The sequence below is a fragment of the Microtus ochrogaster genome, linkage group LG1 (assembly GCF_000317375.1).
Source record: "Microtus ochrogaster isolate Prairie Vole_2 linkage group LG1, MicOch1.0, whole genome shotgun sequence".
Taxonomy (NCBI): domain Eukaryota; kingdom Metazoa; phylum Chordata; class Mammalia; order Rodentia; family Cricetidae; genus Microtus; species Microtus ochrogaster.
Window position 1 is genome coordinate 34,948,187 of NC_022027.1, and position 22,366 is coordinate 34,970,552.

Genomic DNA, 22,366 nt, shown 5'->3' on the forward strand with positions numbered 1-22,366 from the left:
GAACAGAAACGTTCAAAGCAAGCTTTGCCTCATGCATGAAGATACCTCTGTCTTCTTGCCCTGTCCTGACAAGCAGACACCTGGCACTCCTGCATCGACAGGGAGCTGGGCTAGCTTTCAGGCCTGGGTTAGATTTGACCAGTCTAAGGTTGCTCACTTTCCCTCTTCATTTTGAAAAGATCTAAATATGTAAATTAATCCAAAGCTTGTGAAATTTTAACATATAACAGCCAAGTGATAGTCTCATCAAGCCTCAGATTTCTGGGCCTCTGACTCAACTTCTAATTCAATAAATCTTGGTCACCCTTTCCCACCAATACACATTAAAAACTAGTTCCAAAGTAGTACTGACACTGTGTCTACACACCACACTCTGAGAGACAGAAGTTAATCTCCAATGAGCACTATCATTGATGTGGTACTGACACTGTGTCTATATATCACACTCTGAGAGACGGAAGTTAATCTCCAGTGAGCACTATCATTGCTGTGGTACTGACACTGTCTACACGCCACACTGAGAGACGGAAGTTAATCTCCAGCGAGCACTATCATTGCTGTGGTACTGAATAAGCAACTTGTCACACAACTTAGAGGTGAACTTCATTGGGAGCCAAACTTTAGAACTTTGAACAGAAAAAAATACACAGCAAGCTACGAGTCTCCCTGAAGAGCTTTGTTCGGTCTCTGTCAGGTTTTCTCCATTAAACTCTCAACATGCATGTGTTCCTGTGACCACACAACACTGTGAAGTTTCTTAAACTTTTTCCAGTTGTGACTCCTTTTGTGCTAAGAAATGGTTTTGTTTTTTATTTGTTTGGTGTGTGTGTGTTGTTTGTTTTAATGAGACAGGTTCACACCATGTAACTCTGGCTGGTCTGAAACTCAGTATGTAGACCAGACAGACTGACCTTGTATTCACAAAGATCTGCCTGTCTCTGCCTCTGAGTACAGTGATTAAAGGGCATGAATCACCACACACCACTGTCAGAAAAACATTTATGTATTACTCAACATATAGTATATAAATTAGAGACACAAATCAAACATTTGCTGACAATAAATCATAGATAACTTTAAAATAAGCATGTAAAGTAAGAGGTGCTAGAAAAATATGTTCACCATGAAAGGAATAAATAATTTATATATCACCTTGATGCCAGTTATATATATACCATTTATTAAATATAAAAGCAATTTGCATACTAATGAGGTAGATATTATTGTTTATTTTTATAAAATATTAATCTTGGCTACATATTTGATAGAGCAAAATTCTAAGTATCTGCAAGGTTTTTCAATTAACTGGTAATTTGATTTGATAATTATCATTGATAACACATTCCACATAAGTACAAAATGCTAAAGCATGTTTAGGGCCTATCTTAGGGTCACTATTGCTGTAATGAAATACCATGAGCAAATGCAACCTTGGAAGGAGAGGGTTTAATTTACTCATAGTTCCATACAACAGCTCATCATTAAAAGCAGTGAGGGCAGGAACTCAAGCAGGGGAGGAACCTGGAGACAGGAGCTAATGCAGAGACTCTAGAGGAGTATTGCTTTTTGCCTTGCTCCTCATGACTTGATTAATCTGCTTTCTTATAGAACCTAGGACCACTAGCCCAGGGGTGCCACCACCCACATTGGACTTGGCACTCTCCTATCAATCACTAAATTAAGTAAAACAGCCCCAGGCTTGCCTACAGCCTGATCTTGAGTAATTTTTTAACTGAGGTTCCCTCTCGTCACGTGACTGTACCCTGTGTCAAGTTGGCATAAAACCAGCCAGCACAGAACTTGCTTATTACTGGAAGTTCTCTCAATCTCAAGCCAAATTTTATTTGACTTTTGTCTTTTTTTTAATGAACTTTAAACTAGACATTCAAACAGCAATTTTTAAAATCAAGCATTCCAACATACACAATGCAAAAATGCATTACTTTGGTACTTAAATTTTCAGGACTAACAGTAGGAAATGAATAAGCATCTTTGTTTCTTGTAATTAAATCATACCTACACTAAAAGTTCTGTCATGCATAACACAATCGTCGCAACCTAATCCAAGATGTCTCTGGCATCATTTACATGATGCAAAGGAGCAAGGTTCCAAACACTGTACTTAAACTCCCTGGAGCACACCAACACTCCCTTTCTGGCACTTTCTCCATTCAGTCTAGTCTTTAAAATTAGAGAGTACAGTTACATCATTTGTACTAAGAAATTGTCTGGTTGGTGCTCAATGCATGAGCATCCAAAAGTTCTTGGAGCTAACAATGATCTAAACCTGGAGCGAGATTGTCATAAACAGTTACTTATGAGAAGTCCCCATCTACACAATAATGCCATGGAGCATTTCTGGGCTTACCTAAATATTGAAAGGATCAAGCTTCACTGTGGGGATCAGGACCCAGCTTCTTATTAACACAGCAGATGTCTTAATGGGTCATTCAGTTCCAAACGGATCAGGTCAGATACAGGAGGTCAGCTCAACCTTAACCAAGCACACACAGAACTGAGAGAAGCTAACTGTAAAAAAACTGGCATAAGAAATACCATATATTCAGCAACACAAAGGCATGAGAGAAAAAAGAAATATTATATATCTTTGCAAAATACTTAAATGTCTTAGAATATATAATACATATATACATACATATGTATACATATATACATATTAAACCTTGTCATCCTTAAATTATTCTCAAACATTTTCTAAAACATAAATCACAAAGTATGTTTACATCCCTTACCATTAAAATGAAGGTAATTTTAGTGTTTTTATTAAGATTCTACACAATACGTAAAAACGTCAGGACACACATAAAATCCCTTTTTTATTGTTTACTTAGTTGTCCCAATGTTATTAAAAAATATCAATAAAACAAATCATAAAACCAAATGAGTATAAAATTTAATGCATTTGGATAGTCTGATAGGGAGCAATTATGACTCAAGCTCTTAATAAACATAGTAACCCATGTCTTTTTACTTAGATAACGGAAATATAGATGACTAAATGATAGAAATAGTTCACTTCATACTGTATAATTCTGTGATTTTTTGCTTTTTTCATTAAAGTTGCTAAATTTCCTTAATTTCTAAAAGGAAATATAAATGATTTTAATATAGTCAAAGTACACTATTTTTAAGAAAATTTAAAGTCTATATGGGGAAAGCAAAACTGTTTTCCACATCATTGGTTGTGCTATTAATCTGCTAATGGGAATTGATTTTAAAAGTTGTGGTATTATAGAAATCGTATCAATTTTATCGGCTAAAGAAAAGTTGTCTTCAACTCCTGGATAACGCTGCCTAACTCCTCATCCACTGGGGTCAACCGCATCATATAAGTGAAAGCAATCCATTTCCTATTATAAAAGCACAATATACCTGACCTAGAACCGCATTGTGAACAAATGTTCCTTGTTAACTGACAACTACCTCTCCTAGGAAAAGGCTAAGCTTGTTAGATCAAGAAATTATCAACAAATGCTATAAGTAATGACTGTAGATTAGTCTAGAATCAAAAAAAATTAACAGGGAAACACTGTTCTTTGCTTCTTTCCACCTTCCCTTCAGATTTTCATCATTAATCAGCCTTAATCATCTAATTAATCACTAATTAACCTTAGCCTGATTTCAACCATTTGAAACACAGACATTGTGAACCACACACATATCGAGTTGTGTGGAAGGATTTCCCTAATGTTGACTTGAGTCTTACCCCAATTACCTCATTCACAACTAGCAAATCATATATCGTAAGGTCTCGTGAAGCAAAACATTTTATGTAGTTAGGGAGATTTGTATTGAAGTCATGCCCTGTCCAGATCCTCTTTGCTTAATAGCTGTGAAATAGGACCCACATCAGAAGATTACTCTATCAGCCTATATTGGTTCTATGCTATCCATGACAAACCTGACCTGACCTCATCTGATAGATTTCTACTTCTCAACGTATAAGACCCATGTTACAGAGTCATTAAATAGAAAGAAGAGACTGCAATTTCAGTGATATTATTTTCCCATTTTCTTTCTACAGATTACTAATGCATTCCGAGAATCAGATTTAAAAAGTGAGTTTATCAGAACACATGTTGTCAAACTCAGGTAAGTGAAAGCATAACAAAAACCATATTTGCAAAGATGCAGCTTAGTATGTTTGACTTCTGTTTGCACTGTGGATATTAAATGGCATGTTCTTGTATTTGTTATAATAAGATGAAAATAAAAAATAATAAGAAATGGGCCAGCTTAAAAGACGAAGTAAAATGCTATATTTATTGTGTTATTGTACAAATAACAATATCACCACATTCTTAATGGGTGCAAGAAAAGCTGGTGTGAGGTGACAGTAACAGGGCCATGCTACTGTATAAATCCTCTGGATATCACAAAGCAGCCTACATACAGTACCTCCTTGAGTTGCAAAATACTTGGGATGTATTCATCCAAGATGAGCCATGCCAACACCAGAAGTAAGATTTTGGCTTCACTTGACTGGAATGTCATAATAAAAGGATAATAGTGTAGTAAAACCCATGAGAAGTCTGTAGTGGACAGGACTGGCAGCAAGCAAGCTTTGGGAATCTGCTACTCCATGTGGTATAATAGAAGAGGCTCTTCCATGAAAACTAGTCATACTGAACAATGTTCCCAGAAATATCTTAAATGACCATGTTGCTTCACATGGCAATATGAAAATTCATGCAAAAAGGTGCATGAATTCTTTCTCAAGGTCTAATTAACATCACAAAAATAGACAGAATTGTGTTTTAATTGAGCTTTGAAGAGGATTAAGAGGCTGAGGGAGAGACTACGGAAGGGTTACAAACCACATTTCTATCTATTCAGTGTGCATTCCTTTGGGTGATTTGCTGTGTCTGCACTAGCTTGCAATGATAAAGGTTTAAACCAATACTGAAGTAGATGGAAAAAAGTCATCCACATTTTTGTTCCTTTTGTTAACGACTCACTTGCCACTAATCCACTGTATTCTGTCTTCTGACCACACTCCAAAATGTAAGGTATTCTTGCCAATTTCATCACCAGCATCCAAATCACAAAATCCAAGAAAATTACTTCAGTTTTACTCTTGGATCTCTGAGCACCATTTGCCATTGTTGACTTGTCCTTGAAATATCATTCCCTGCCTCTTAGGACTCTTCACAGCCATGATTTTGCTGCTTACTTTCTAGATATCCGCTCTGTTTCCTTTGCTAGCTCTAGTATGATCCTCACAGGTTGAACATGAGAGTGCTCTATGAGCCACATATCCCAGTTCACACTCTCCTCTTTCAGTGGCTTCACAGTCACTGTTGATTATTCTTGAAATTGCATCTCTGTCATGGTGATCTTTCATCCCCAGATATGAATAAACACAACCATATTCTTAAACAACTTAAATTTTTTATTGATTTTATTTTTATTGATTTTATTGAACTATACATTTTTTTCTGTTCCTCTCCCTTCTTTTCCCCTCCCCTTCAACTCTCTCCCATAGTCCCCACATTCCCAGTTTAATCAGAAGATCTCGTCTTTTTCTACTTCCCATGTAGATTAGATCCACGTATGTCTCTCTTAGGGTCCTTATTGTTGTCTAGGTTCTCTGGGATTATGAATTGTATCCTGGTTTTCTTTGCTTTATGTCCAAAAGCCAATTATGAGTGAGTACATATGATATTTATCTTTCTGGATCTGGGTTACCTCACTCAATATGATGTTTTCTAGACCATCCATTTGCTTTCAAATTTTAAGATGTCATTTTTTTTTGTTGTATAGTACTCCATTATGTAAGTGTACTACATTTTCCTTATCCATTCTTCAGTCAAGGGGCATTTACATTGTTTCCAGGTTCTGGCTATGACAAACAAAGCTGCTATGAACATAGTTGAACACATGTCCTTGTGGGACAATTGAACATCCATTGGGTATATACCTGTATATTCCTGGGTTTTTAGGAAGATTGCTTACTAATTTTCCGAGAAATTGCCATATTGATATCCAAAGCAACTGTACCAGTTTGCACTCCCACCAGCAATGAAGGAGTGTTCCCTTTAGCTCACATCCTCTCCAACATAAGTTGCATCAGTGTTTTTGATCTTGGCCATTCTTATAGGTGTAAGATGGAATCTCAGAGTTGTTTTGATTTGTATTTCTCTGATGGCTAAGGATGTTGAGCATTTCATTAAGTGTCTTTTAGCCATTTTAGATTCCTCTGTTTAGAGTTCTCTGTTTAGGTCTGAACCTCATATTTTAAATTGGATTATTTGTTCTTTTGATGACTAATTTCTTGAGTTCTTTGTATATTTTGGAGAGCAGACCTCTGTCAGATGTGGAGTTAGTGAAGATCTTTTCCCAGTCTGTAGGCTGTCATTTTGTCTTGTTGACCATGTCCTTTGCTTTAAAGAAGCTTTTCAGTTTCAGGAGGTCCCATTTATTAATTGTTTCTCTCAGTGTCTATGCTACTGGGATTATATTTAGGAAGTGTCTCCTGTGCCAATGCATTCAAGTGTACTTCCCACTTTCTCTTCTATAAGGTTCAGTGTGACTGGCTTTATGTTGAGGTCTTTGATACAATTTGGACTTGAATTTTATGCATGGTGATAGATATGGATCTATTTTCATTCTTCTACATGTTGATATCCAGTTATGCCAGAACCATTTGTTAATTTTTTTTCATTTGATTTTTTTTTTGCTTCTTTGTCAAAAATCAGGTATTCTTAGGTATGTGGATTGATATCTGGGTTTTTGACTCATTTCCATTGGTCCTCCTGTCTGTTTTTATGCCAATATACCAGGCTGTTTTCAGTACTGTGGCTCTGTAGTAGAGTTTGATGTCAGGGTTTTTGATGCCTCCAGAAGTTCCATTATTGTACAGGATTGTTTTGGCTATCCTGGGTTTTTTGCTTTTCCATATGAAATTGAGTACTGTTATTTTTGAGGTCTGTGAAGAATTTTTCTGTGATTTTGATGGGCATTGCATTGAATCTGTAGATTGCTTTTGGTAAGATTGTCATTTGTACTATGTTACTTCTGCCTACCCAAGAGCATGGGAGATCTTTTCACTTTCTGGTGTCTTCTTCAATTTCTTTCTTCAAAGATTTAAAGTTCTTGCCATACAAGTCTTCCACTTGTTTGCTTAGAGTTACTCCAAGATATTCTATGCTATTTGTGGCTATTGTGAAGGGTAATATTTCTCTGATTTCTTTTTCTGCCCATGTAGCATCTGTGTAAAGGAGGGATAGTTTTTTTTAGTTAATCTTGTATTCTGCTACATTACTAAAAGTGTTTATGAGTTGTAGAAGTTCCTTGGTAGAATATTTGAGGTCGCTTATGTAAACAATCATCAGCAAATAGTGAGAGTTTGACTTCTTTTCTGATTTGTATCCCCTTGATATTCGTTTGTTGTCTTATTGCTCTAGCTAGAACCTCAGGAACTATATTGAATAGATATGGAGAGAGTGGACAACCTTGTCTTATTCCTGATTCCAATGGGATGGCTGTGAGTTTCTCTCTATTTAGTTTGATGTTGGCTGTTGGCTTGGTGAATATTGCCTTTCTTATGTTAAGGTATGTTCCTTGTATCCCTGCTTTCTCCAAGACCTTTATCATGAAGGACTGTTGTATTTTGCCGAAGGCTTTTTCAGCATCTAATGAGATGATCATGTAGCTTTTATTTTTCAGTTTTAGACAACTTAAAATTAATATATAGAAGCTTAATTTCTTGGTCTTTGGAATTTAGTTTCATTTTGATGCATTTGAATTCTTATTTTCTTTTTTTTAATATGCTTCAGACTCACTGCAATCTGAGACATCACATATTGATAAATTAGGGATAATTCTTACTATCTCTCCTAGTGTTATAGTTGTTTTCTTTTGTGTGTGCTCCTCTTTAGCTTTAATTCAGTATACACTGAACATCTCTGTGTCTCCTAATGTCTATGTTCATTCCAACTGTTACTAGACTCTGTAACTTCTTCATATTCATCTCTCGTTTAATAACATTTATTTAGCTTTGCAACATGATTTGTAAACAACATGTAAAGTTATCATTTCAGTGAGGATATTTTTTTTATGAGCACCACTTTACCAGATCTTTTGTTAGCTTGCTCTTTTTTAGTTTTATTGAAATAAAGCCTTATTTTAAAGCCCCCATATGGCCTCAAACTCATTCAGTTCTCCTGGCTTAACCTCCAGAGTGTTATGATTACAGGAATAAACCACAACATTCCATTTACCTGTATTTTTATGTGTGTGGGGAGGAGTTAAAATCATCTATTTTCTCATTTTTATAATTCTTTCTTTTATATCATTAATCACTTCAAATATACTTCTCCACTGGTAATACTGTGTTGAGAATTTCAAAGTTCCCTGTTTTTTTTTCCTTTTTTGCTCCAACTTGATACTACCTTACAGAGTCTAAGAATGCATAGATAGTATCAATACAAACACAAATATTATGTAGCCAGGTTCATAATTCCAATTTCTGGGGATAAAACTCTTTTCCCCATTTATAGTTGAGCCTGGGAAAGAGATAAGTCCTTTGTTTATGATGAGCAGGAGTTTTTCTCTTTAATCCACACCTCCACTAGAGTTCAGTTGTTTGAAATCTAAATACTAATTCCATATATTTCACTCACCTAAGACCATGTCTCTATTTTGCTATGTAATTGTTAAATGGAAGCCTATTAAATATTCTAGAATATGTAACTTAACAGATTGTTTTTTATACTAGAAATTTTCCTCATTAACTTGTGAGTTCAGTTTTGAATCTGAAATAGAACTCATAACATTTTATATAATACTTACATAACATTTTAAAATTGCTTAGGTTTAGCAATATATAAATTGTAATTGTTCAGTGTCTATTGCTCCAGCTAAGTTGCCCAATCACAAGAGTGGCAACAGTGAAATTTCGCCACAGTCAATTACTGGAACTTAGAGTAGTGCCTAGCATCACAAAATGTTGTTTTGAACATATATATATATATATATATATATATATATATATATATATATATACACACTAAATTAGTTCCTGGCACAGATGGTAAGTCTGCAATTTGAACTGGTGTTTGAGTTGGGCAGATGAAATTGTATACAGAGGTATACGAGGAACATTGAGCAAAATTTGCCTACTGCACTTTTCCCAAAAAGAAGTAAACTGACCTAGTTTTAAGATTACTATTGTTGTAATGAAACACCATAACCAAACACAACCTGGGTAGAAAAGGGTTTATGTGGCTTATACTTCCATATCACCATTCATCACTGAGGGAAGTCGGGACAGGAACTCAAACTGAGCAGGAACTTGGAGGGAGGAGCTGATGCAGAGTCCATGGAGTGGTGCTGCTTACTAGCTTGCTCCTCATGCCTTGCTCAACCTGATTCCTTCTTGAACCTGGGACTTCCAGCCAAGGGTCTTAACACCTGCACTGGGCTGGGTCCTCCCACATCAATGACTAATTTAGAAAATATCCTACAGCTTGATCTTATTATTTATTTGTTTGTTTGTTTGTTTGTTTTTGCTGAGACATGGTTTCTCTGTGAAGCCCTGGCTAGCCTGGAACTCACTCTGTAGCGTAGGCTTGGCCTCGAACTCACAGAGATCCGCCCCCACCCCCGGCCTCCCAAGTGCTGGGATTAAAGGCATATGCCACCCCCGCCCAGCTCTACAGCCTGATCTTATGGAAGCATTTTTTTAATCAAGATCCCGTCCTGATTGATAACTATAGCTTGTGACAAATTGACATAAAACTAGAAAGAACACAAGCCAAGACCAGATGTTGGAGGTGGCCCATAATGTTAATTATTTGTAAGTGAGGGCTCAATGAAACCATCAAACTGGATCATTCCATGGGTAGAAAGAAATGTTTTTTTTTTGGGGGGGGGGATAAGATCAAATTGCTATCTAGGGGATGGAGAACAACACTTGTCAGGAAAGCAATCCAATTTTCAATGATAGTCAGTGGGGTAGGAGTCTTGGAGCTGGTAGAACTTGTTTGAGACCTGGATGCCTTAGCCCACAGTGGTTGATCTTAGAGGTAGACAAAGGAGGAAGTGGTTTTCATAATAAACATAGACTGGCCTTACAGAATTCCTTAGTAATTCTGAATCTAGGCTTCTGTTTACTAATAACAATCCTTCTGTTTACCCAGTCAGAGACACTCAGTTTAGGTCATTGCCGCCAACACTACTATTTGAAGGCCCACTTTCAACCTAACATTGTTGATATAAAATAAAGTAGAATTTATCTAGGTTTTGATATCAAGTTCATTGTGAAAAATGAGTCTCTGTGGTCAATAAAAAGAAAAGTAAAATCTTAATATATGCCTATAAATTTGTTGTTGTGGTCAGATGAATGCATCTGTGAGTAAAACTGATGTTTTACTCACATAAATTTGAAAACTCATCAACTTTTAAGTTAGTTTAAGACAATAAATATTTATCTCAACTTGGTAAGTCTAATAACAGGTAATGGTTATTATGGTGCACCTTAGTGTTTTCCATGCATTCTTTCCAAAAGTTCTTTATCAATTTCTGCATATAATATTCACAGAAAACCATTTAAATCAGTGAGATTTCTGGACATAGTGTATTAAGAAACTTAAATAGTTTATGAAAAGTCACATGGTGGTAGCATTCTGGTTTCAAAATGCTATGCTGTATGGTGATTATGGTGGGCTGTGTTAAAACCAAATTTGGGAAATAGCATTGTGAGATATCATTAAGTGTGTCCGTTATGCAAACGTGTTCCCAAATTAATTCTTTTAAGATGGTCTCATCAAGAGCATATAAACAGCACAAAGGTATTGAAGGTGTCTGTTTCTTTTGACTTTCAGGAAAGAAGGGAATGGTGTGATCGCAGATGCTGTCATGAAATTTCGATCTAGTAAACGTGCCAATAAAAAAACCATGAAAAGCAGAATCCAATCTGTGCTACGAATACTGAATAACTCTGGAAACTTGGAAATAGCCCCTTCAAATGAGATAACATGCAAGTATCATTTCTATGCCTTTTTGTTTTAATATAGGTTACAAATTTACTCATTCAAATTCACATATTAATTAAATGAGAATCTTACCTCATTATTTGTAATTGAACCACCAAAACTGTACTACAATTCTAAATATAATATATAGTTCTCTAACACAAACAGTCTAAAATTTTTCTCTTTTACTAGTCATAAATATTTTGAAGATTTGATTTTCTTCCTAAATACAATAATTTCAACATAGGAAGAGATCTATTTTGTACTGTCCACACAAGGGCAACTTATTTTAACTTGTTCTACCATGTCTTTTTCTATTGTTTTGAGCCTTGTATAGAATGACACAGCATGATAAAAAAAAAATCATTTTCTTTTTAAAATTGATTACGTAAGTTAAGATGGTTCCGATAGGGGTGAATTTTAGAGGTTGGAATTTAAAAGGATTTATGTCCTCAGTTTTATCTTTGTGAAATGGGAGTATAATTCAGGACTGATATCTCAAATTTGCATAAGAATAATGAGAAAATGATTCTTTAGATTTATAAAATTTATTATGACAAAATTTGCAAATAAGTAAAAATGCTTAAAATATATTTAAATTGACATGTTGTAACATGAGGAGCGGGTTGCTTGTTGGGGTTTCTGTCCTGCCCAGTTCTCACAGCCGGTACGTCCCAAAGAATCACATAGAAGTCTACATAAGTTATAAAACTGATTGGCCCATTAGCTCAGGCTTCATATTAGCGCATATAACTTATATTACCATTATTCTAGTTAGCCACATGGTTCAGTATGTTTTTCAGCGGGGCAGGTCACATCCTGCTTCTTTGGTGTCTGAACAGGAACGTGGGAAGAGCTTCCTTCTTCCCAGAATACGCCTGTTCTCATTGCCCCGCCTCTACTTCCTGTCTGGTGGTCCCACCTATACTTCCTGCCTGGCTATTGGCCAATCAGCATTTACTTAAAACATAATTGACAAAATGCAGAATTGTCCCCCACTAACATGTAGTCACTAGACCTATATACAGGGTACTGAGGCATTTCAATACCTATGCATTACATAAAGATTAGATCAGAGAAACCGGTTTAGCTATCAATTCAGACATTCAACAGTTCTTTCCTTGGGGGACAGTTAACGTCTTCTCTGGTAAGTATTTTAAAATATTCATTAATAGTTGTCAACCATAGTTCATGGCAACATGAAAATTGATCTTTCCTACCCATCCTTACTTGCCATCCCGTTGTCTGTCCTCTCTCCATTCTTCCTTCCTAGATACCCTTTACAGGGGTAGATAAAAACTATCCTACTCCATACCTCTTTAAGTTTTTGTTTTAGTTTTTACATGAAAATGAGAACATGCATTATTTGTTATTTTGAGCCTGACTTATTAGTCACAATGCCTTCCTATTTTATGTTGTTTCAAATGACAGCATTCTGCTGTTTTATTGCTATGTAATATTCCACTGGCCTTATATACCACTTTTCTCTGCATACTTGTAAATTACTGATGGGTATTGTGTTGCTAGATTTTTCTCCACTCGACACAAACTACAGTTATCTGAGAGGGGGAAAGTCAACTGAGAAAATGCTTTTATAATATCAGCTTGTAGGCAAGTCTTTGGATCATTTTCTGTCTTTAGGAATGATATGAGAGGGCCCAGTTGTTTGGGTCAGTACCACCAGGAAAGTGGTCCTGGAGTGTATTTAAAAAAAAAAATGAGCAATTAAGATGAGCCAGTCAGTAAGCAGCACTCCTGCATGGTCTCTACTTCAGTTCCTGCCTCCAGGTTCCTGCCTTAACTTCCTGCCCTGACTTCTCCCAGTGATGGATTGTGATCTGGTGTTGTAAGCCAAAACAAACGTTACACACACACACACACACACACACACACACACACAGCATGTCACTCTTGATTATGGTGTTTCATCACAGCAATAGAAACCTAATTAACACAAAAATTGATATCAGGCTCATTTCTGTGATAGACGAGATTGGTTTTGGGCAAATTGTGTAAGGACTTTGTCACTTTAGGCTAGAAAATCCATTGAGTATTCAGAGCATAATAAGCTATTATGGGAACTCACAAGATAATACTGAGATTGAAACAGAGGTCAATGGCACGGCTTGTGAAATTTTAAAGGGAGGTTTATGAGGCACTTATAGACTCTGTTGGGGCCATTCAATGTTTTGAATTAAAAATCTGTGGCTCTAGTTAGCTGCAGCTGAAGGATTAGCTGTGATTAACAAGAGGCCAGGATCGTTAAGGGGAAATTTTCTGGCAAATGTTTCCTCAGGGTCATCACACAGAAACTGTGGTCCAGAGGAGCCTTAGGTTACAGCTGGTTCTGGCCGCTGAACTTGGTAAGAAGTAAGAGTTTCCTAGGTCGTACTGGCTTTGAAGATAAAGAGATCATGAAGAACATGATCATGAGGTCTGAAGCAGTGAGAGGCCAGGAGAGGTCACTGGTGGAGGCGCAGTCTCGGTTGCAGCAGAAATTCCAGGATTAAAAGAATTATGCAGAGAACTTTAGGCTTGGCATCATGCAGTCCTCAAAGAGAGCCCAGGAAAGGCTACTGGTATAGGCACAACCCAGTTGCAAGAGGACCAAGCATTTTGTAGATACCAGTACCATGAGGTGATTACCAAGAACAAAAGTAGGTATGGCGTAAAGCTGGCAAGAGTCTACTGAGGGGACAGAGCTTGAACTGCCAAACCCTTTGGGGAAAGGATCATGGGTGAGTTCCAGATGTCTGACACTGAGGTATGTACTGTAGGACTTTTGTTTTGCTTTGATTTGATAGTGACTATGCTCTGGTTATTACCTCTTGGAATAAGGAAGTATTTTACTTATTTTGATTTTATAGAACACACAGTTATGAGACCTTTGATACTTTGAGAAACTTTGCAATTTTAAAGTGACACTGTATATTTTAAAGAGACTAAACTTTTAAAGTTTTTAAACTTTAAAGACTGTGGGACTTTTTAAAAACTTAAATGCTTTATATTGTGATCACTCACAGACCAGTCTAAGTAAGCAAATATTACCTCTTCTCCTACACATTACGGTATACTTCCAAAGTACTTCCGGGGTACTTGTTATATATTTGGCAGTGTGCTGGGTAATTTTGCAAATGAATCAATAGCAGTTTCTACCTCCCTGAGACTCATAGCAAGCTGAATCAAAAAACTAGTCTAACTGTTAGATAACAGACTTGACGATCAAGAGAAGATATACAAAGTCAGGACACAGTTTAGAAGAGAGCATTTCTTCTAAGACATATAAGACCCTTGCTTGTTTTGCAAAACATGAAAAAAAAATGAAGAAGCAAGAGAAAGAATCCATCAGGTCAAGCCTATCCAATAAATACAGCAACTTATACAGGTATCCAGAAAAGAGACTAGAGGACATATAGACCCAAACATGAGAAGGATCTCCATGTCCTAAGATGTGGAAAGAAGAAGCTTTACCTGAAGGTGGGGGCGGGGAGCAAGAACTCTAACAGAATACTTCGACAGAACAATGAAACAAGAAGCTTATGGATATCCCCATAGGTTTGTTTACTGACAACATTTAGGAAACATTGATAGATAAGGGCTCAGGTCAAAGAGTCAATATGTTGGCAGTTAGGATTCAAACTCAAGTCTGTTTTGTTCAAAGAAGGCAGAAAAGTGATCAGATGTCTTTGTTTTTCCTACTTCCAACAGGATGACTTGGCCCTACTGATGCTTACAAAAGCAAAGGAAATGCACAAACTTGGAGATGGAGACTGTGCTTTCATTTTCCCACTGCCCAGACCCAAATAATCACACAAAAACATTATTAGTTACAATATTGTTTGACCAAAGACGTAGGCATATTCCTAGCTAGCTTTCACATCTTAAATTAACCCATTTATATTATTTTATATTTTACCACGAGGTTCGTGGTTTGTTACCTCACATCCTGCTTCTTGGGCAGCTACATGGCCACTCCTCAACTCCTCCTACTTTCCTTGTATAGCTCTGTTCAGATTTCCTGCCTGGCTTTACTCTACTAAGCCATTGACCAAAACAGATTAATTCATCAACCAATAAAAGCAACGCATATACAGAAGAACATTGTATATCACAAACTTTGTGAAACCAGGAATAATTTTGGCATAAACTATTTTTAAAGACTATGAAAACCTGTCTTATGAAGTTTGATTTCATATTATTAAAAATAAGATTAATAGCCCACTAAAAATTTTTAAGACCAGCAAGAATATTTTCATACTCTTTTCATAAAGTATAAGCCCAATAAAGTAACAACAGAACCAATCTGAAGGTATCATAACTGTACAAATGTCAAACAATAAAAGTATGGAGTAGCAAAGAAGATGAGGCTTGTTAAAAGGAATGTGTATGAGAAAAGGGAAATTTTAGACCATTTTTAACTTCCAGCAGGTATGGTATTTTATACTAAATGAAGAAACATAAGTAGCAAATTTCAGATAAAATGTGTTGTTCATACTGAGATGACTGTAAGACCTGCCTTGGGAAACTGTTCTGAATTCAGACCTGGAAGTAGAGCACCCAAATGGTCACTACCCAGTGCTGACATTGTTGTCTTGCCTGGCACTCCCAACAACCCAGCATGCAACACCTGTAGTAACCTACTGACTATTGCACAACACATATCTTACAACCTGGAGCACAGGTGTTATGTCACCTTCCATTCAGAATGTCTTTTCCTTCTTGTCTTCGTGGGCCATTCCTTAGGGTTTCGAAGTACAGGGCAAATGTTATGCCCTTCATGATCACATCTTTGACTCATCCTGTGTCATTACTCTTTCCTCCACTTTTTTTGTCATGTGTAATGATTTCTTGGTTAGTATCAATCTGTAAACAATGTGTTGAGGGAGCCTCGGTTTTATTAACTACTGAAGAAACAGCGCACACTGTAGCATCAGTAAAGTAATACATGCATATTCCAATGACTATTCACAGGTGCATTTGAAAAATGAATGATTCCCTTCTAAGTGATATCACACTGAATCCTAACGACTGCTTAAGCCTTTCTGTTGCCAAGAGCAATGAGCGACTTTGGAGCAGGAAAGTCTGTATTTCCTGAAAGATGTAAGCAGGAACTTCCAACAGTTTGTGTGCAACCAACTAGGATGAGGTTGCAAGGAGAGCTTTCTGGGGCACATGACTCAGAGGTTCTTTCCAAAGGCTTGAGGTGGAGCCTGGGAATCTGAATTTCAGCAAACCTTCCCAGTGACTGAGTTTCTGGTTTCCCTGGCACTGAGCTTCATGAAACCAAGGTGAAATGGTTTTCAGCTTATATTTTGTTTATCTTACTCTCGCTCTTTCTTTTTTAACACTAGCACTCACTGACCAGGATACAGAAAATTTTTTGACTCAAGGTAAGTTTCTCGGTTATTTTGTAGTTATCGAATTATAAGGATCTTAAGTTCAAGTCTTTTGAGCTCTTTGCCAATCTGTGAAGCTGGTGCCTTCATTAAGAGTTCACTCTGTAGGGATCTTGTAGAAAGCAGTCACTGCTCTTCACAGTGGCTGATGAATGAGGGTTTTAGTAATTTCTTCTAGAAAAAAAAATAGAACTACAGTGGAGTATAATCCACTTGGCACTCAACACCAAGCTCCAGGCAACTTTCTTGGCAGTTCTGGGAAGCTTTGTTCCTGTGGTTCTAAAGCAGTGTTTCTGTAGACTTGTAAATTATGGTTGATGACAACATTCATGTAGCTTTTTTGAACCACCAGAGTGCCTTGCTTTGTTGTGGATTTGGGTTAATCATAAGGTAATAAATTGTGAAAATATTTTAAGTTTGAAGCCTTTAACTTGAAGGGAAAGTCATGTTCCAATGTCACTTGATATATACTTTTAGGCTAAGAGGACAGGCATAAAATTCCTAGAAACATAAAACTTACGTCTCAGATCAACAAATGTAGTTAGAAATTAGTTCCCTGTACTTGGATTTCTGGTTTATTTTAGATACTTAAGAGATTTTAGAAGGTACTTCACTCTAATATATTTTTCAATTCAGTCCTGTGTTTAATTTACAATTATTTTGAATAAACCTGTAATAAAATAATTCACCAAAGAATTTATTTGGAGAAGGCAGGAAAAGAACCCATACCCAAGTATATTCTTAATAAAAGTCTAATCCTCTTCTATTGGAGAATCTGTAAGAAAACAATTGCTTTGGATTAGCAACCTATGACCAACCCATCAATAGATATGTTTATTAATGATATACCTCTATTATTGCTAATAAACATTAGACTAAATACAAGAAGAGATATAACATTTTGGGTCGAGAAGAACTGAGCAAATTAACCCACCCCAGTCCATTTCACCTCTGTCATTGAAATGTTTGTAGGTTTCTTAAGATATTTAAATAAAGTTATATTATATTTTTAAGTTACATTTTTATTGATTGTCCATATGAACATGCTATGAAAAGACTATAAGAGGGAGTCAATTTTCTCCTTCCATTATATGGGTCCCAGGAATCAAACTTACATTCTCAGGCTTGGAGGCGGGCTCTTTTACCAGCTGAGTGATCTCATCACTCTTAAACCTAATTCTAGAAATCAGAATCTTCTGTCACATTCAATTCCTTCCTAAGGTCCTCTTACTTATACACAGCCAGGTAAGGAGAACCAGAACACCCATGGTGAACTATAATGCCCAGGAGAAGATTTCTGGATGCAATGGTTTTACTCCAACTTCACAATGTACATGCGTCTCTCCTCAAAACAAGTTTCTAACTTGTTAGATGGTGTGGAACTGAAAGTCAGTACTCCCAACAAGGTTCCAGGAGTAATCATTTAATAAGGACACAGGTCACATTTTGAGTAGCTAGAAAAAGGAAACCTTATAGGAGTTTGGGGCCTATGGAGGCATATTCAGTACTGACCGGTTAGCCCACACTTATGAAGTATCCCAAACCATGATGAAGTTGCTCCAGAATTAGATGGCCTTATTCAATTTACTTCAGAACTGTGTTCTGTAACACAGTTCATAAACATGCCTGTCCCTTAAAAATATAACATATTGAACCAGATATACAGTAACACATCTATAATCCCAGCACTTGGAGTGTAGACTTGGGATGATCAGTAGTTCAAACTCTTTCTCAGCTATAACTAGAGTTTGGAGGTAGCCTTGGGCCCTGCCTCAAATAAAAATAAATGGTCATGCACTTGTAATATCCAGCACGTGTTAGGAAAAGGGTGGGGAAATCGTCAATGAGGAAGAATCGCTGCAGTAATTTTCTGAATGGGAAGAAGCATCACCAGGCCAGGAAGTTAATCCTTTTTTCTTGTCAGAATGTGGAGCCCGCCCGGACCTCATCACACTGTCTGAAGAGAGAATCATTGGGGGCACTCTAGCCGACACAGGCGACTGGCCCTGGCAAGTCAGTCTCCAGCTCAATAATGTCCACCATTGCGGAGGTGCCCTGATCAGTAACTCGTGGGTCCTGACCGCAGCTCACTGCTTCAGAAGGTGAGTCCACAGCTGCTCTTCCATCTGGGAGTAATGGAAAGACAGCTACATGAAGACTCCACCCACTACCCCTAGGACTAAACATAATTGGATTGACACCTAAATAATTCAATGGAAATTATTTCTGAGTCATTTCTTTTTCATTTGTGGAAGTATAATTGTCTTTTCTCCTTTGGCATAATGATTTGCTAATAGTTCTCTTTTCCAAATGACAGTACTATAACACAGCAAAGAAAATAACAATCACACGCTAGAGTGCTTGATTTAAATTCTTATAAAAGTTCATAGAATTTACATAACTTCACTCTGTTTTCTTATTGGGGCAACACTACTAAGTGCTAGTGTTCCTGGTAGGTCTGGTTAAGCTATTGTTTTTTTAAAAAATGTTACATTGTGGTCCAGGCTGGAGAGATGGTTTGTTGGTTAATAGCACTTGTTGAGCTTTCAGAGAATCCGGGTTCAGTTCTCAGCACCCATATGGTGGCTGTAGTTCCACAGCATCAACACCCTTTTCTGAGCTCTGCAGGCACCAGACATACATGTGGCTGCACATACATACATTCAGGCAAAGCATATACATCAGGTTAAATAAGTAAGATAATTTTTAAGTTTTGTTGTAAATGATTTTCACATTATATTACATAAGCTAATTAGTAGACTGATGTTGGCCTAGAGACTAGAAAATCCCATTCATGTAGTTTCACAAGACTGATCCAATGCCTATATGGAACACAATACTCTGCTTCATAGAAGCACCAAGTACAACCACAGCAGTACTCCTGCTTGAGAGCGGTTATGTTAGGCCATTTACACTTCCCAGTGAGCAGACTATTACACGATTACACTAGTGTAAGTGACGGCTGCAGAGCAACTGTGCAAACATTCTGTCGGTGCAAGCTGAAGCTCACACTGCTCCTAAGAAAATGATTTCTTCTGTGTTCAACATGAAAGCTTCTAGTTTCAGGCATATATTGGTACTGGATATCCAAAACTTAAAAAACTCGAGGAAACTAAACTAAAAGAGAAAATCATCCAGAAAAGTCAACTCGGGTGTTCCCCTAACCATATCCACTCTTTTCTCAGTCTTCTTCAATTAGTAAAATACAGCATCCTTATCGTACACAACAATCCACTCTCAAATCAGTCCAAACTTGTTTCCAAAAGGATGCATCCTAAGCTTTGGGCTCGCAGCTTTTTTCTCCTCTAACTCTTTTTACATTTCCCCATCTATGAAACTTCTCAAGTTGCTGGGTTTTTTTTTTTCCTAAAATGCTATCATTTCCAAATCCCCATTTGTTCAGACTGAAATGCTTTTGGATAGTCACAATTCCAAAGAGATAGATGTTACTGAGAAGTGAAAGCACTGTCTTTTATCACATTTGTTGTTTTTTACTAGTCCATTAATTAGATGAAGAGGATTAAACATGAACACAACTTGCACACAGTTTCTGAACAAAGATTCTAGAAAACCTCTCTTCTTTCTGCGGCTGTTTTATAACTCAATGTTGGTGAATAAATTTGAAAGTTGCTTGAGAGATCGCCCTCAAATCATACGATTCAGGTTTAAATAGGCATACATGCTGCTGCATTTCAGCTAACACAGGGAACTAAATTCATAAATCCAATTCAATAATCAATGTCACATGAAATGCCCAAAAGTAAGACTGTCACTCTCGGCTTTCAGCCACACCCACAGTGTGGAAACCAAAAGTGTAAGTACCTGGACTTAGCAGACTTTGGTGTAATTGGAGATGCACTAGAAACAATATTAGAGCTGTATTCTCTTGGAACCTAGGTATCAAAAAACCAAGGAAAGTATGTCACCATCTTGAATGGTGTAATCACAAGTATCAACAATGAATGCCAAAGCCATGCAGGAAATGTATTTTAATTTTGCCACCACAAACCTACTCTCCACCTTGTGGAACTGCCAGAGCTGAGAAGCTGTATGGACCATGTCCTGATACCCTCTGTACTGATCTGAGCAGCACCAAGAACCATGAGCAGGCACTTGTTAAGAGATAACCACTTTTACATCCAGGTACAGAGACATGATGAGGCTCTATTGAAAATTACTCTATTATCACCTCCTCATGGTATTTTCTTGCTTTTCATGCCAATTTTTCTTTTACTTTTCTCAGTAATCTTTGTTGTTTCTGATAGTATATTTGTCTTTTCCACCAGTGTATTGAACTCATAAAGGATAGAAATCATAATTATTTAGTGTTTTGTTTCCAGAGATTTTTCTCACACAAACTAGACAGCCATGGCTTGCTTAACTATGAGTGGAGAGAACTGTAACTGTTCTAAGTGACAGTTTACTTTATTCCTAATGCCATGCTTGACATATTTTTCTTATTTCATTAGTACTTCAAGGTCAATCACACCTTATACATAAACTAGGGAATGAGACACCAAGTTGGCATAATTATGATACTGATTTGTGTCAGAGATAATATTTACATGTAAATGCTTATATTTAAGTTTTTCTTTACAATTTGTAACTGGGGTGCATTCATGTGTAATCAAGAAATTTGTATATACATAATTTTGATATTTTGTATTAACTCCACTATCTGAAAACTCTTAAATAATAATTTAATTGAATTTTGTATCTATTTAATCTGAGGAGTAATAATATTAAGTTAAACAACTTCCAAAGTTGGAAGCACTTATTGTCATCAGTATGCAAAAGACCTTTTTAAGTTATATTTTTTTCTTTTCCCATTCTTGGATCCCACTTTTAACTCAATAGACTTACTGGAACTAATGCATTTGGATATTTCTAAATATTCACAACCTGTTAAACTTGTGGGTACTTTTGTGACTATGTGCTTTTAATTTATGACAACAGCAGATTATAAAGTTCTGTATTGTTCTTTATGGTTTTTACGTAATCATGGGAATTCCCTTTTGTTGGAGCCACTGTCGTTCATAAATTCACTGTAATCAGTCATCACATTTACCCCATCTCATTAGGTTGCTGTAATTTCCCATTACCATAAAGAACCCATACCCTAGACATACACAAGAATATACACACAAAGGAATACTATCAATAAATCTTTAGAAATTTTTCTGGTATGTGCCCAAAAGGAGATATGCAACTTGACAAATATACCACAGAGCTTTCCAAATATTTACTTTGACCAGAAATACAAGAAATCCAAATTTCTGCCTAGTCAACACTTGGTAAAGTGCTCTTGTTTAATTTTTACCTTCCGTATTAATATACATTCTGTAATCACTGCTATAATTTCTACTGCTCAGTAGTCAGTGTTTTTAAGCATCTCTTCTTACATCTCCCTATTTAATGGCATGTTTCTGGTTTTGTTTTTAGCTACTCTAATCCTCTACAATGGACTGCCACCTTTGGTGTTTCTACAGTACTTCCTAACTTAAGAGTGAGAGTAAGAGCCATCAGAGTCCATAACAATTACAGACCCACAACTCGTGATAATGATATTGCAGTTATACAACTTGAAAGACCCATCACCTTTACCAGAAATATCCATAGCGTGTGTCTTCCAGCTGCGACCCAGACTATCATACCTGGTTCTGTTGCATATGTTACAGGCTGGGGATCTCTCACTTATGGAGGTAAGTGTCTCCGGAAAACGAAACAGCTTAATGACATCTTGTCTGTTATCTGTTACTATGGAAAATTGTTTTTGAGTTTTGACACAGGGTCTCACTTTAATCCAGGCTGGCTTGGAATTCATTATGTAGCGCAAGCTGGCCTCAAATTCATAATCCTCTGCTTCAGTCACCTCCACCCCCAAATGATGTGAATAAGGGCTTGAACCCCTACATTCAGCTTTGATGTGGAAACAGCCTGAGGACAACCACTACTACAGAACCGTCTATATCT

General features: G+C 36.8%; 1 protein-coding gene across 1 annotated transcript in view; it reads left to right on the top strand.

Annotated features, from left to right (window-relative positions):
- Tmprss11d (transmembrane serine protease 11D) overlaps positions 1-22,366 on the top strand; it is a 33,558-nt gene that overhangs the window by 5,651 nt on the left and 5,541 nt on the right. The window contains exons 4-8 of the mRNA XM_026785022.1: positions 4,046-4,113; positions 10,848-11,002; positions 16,349-16,387; positions 18,318-18,495; positions 21,836-22,095. Coding sequence (XP_026640823.1) covers positions 4,046-4,113; positions 10,848-11,002; positions 16,349-16,387; positions 18,318-18,495; positions 21,836-22,095 — 700 coding nt within the window. The remainder of the gene's footprint in view (positions 1-4,045; positions 4,114-10,847; positions 11,003-16,348; positions 16,388-18,317; positions 18,496-21,835; positions 22,096-22,366) is intronic.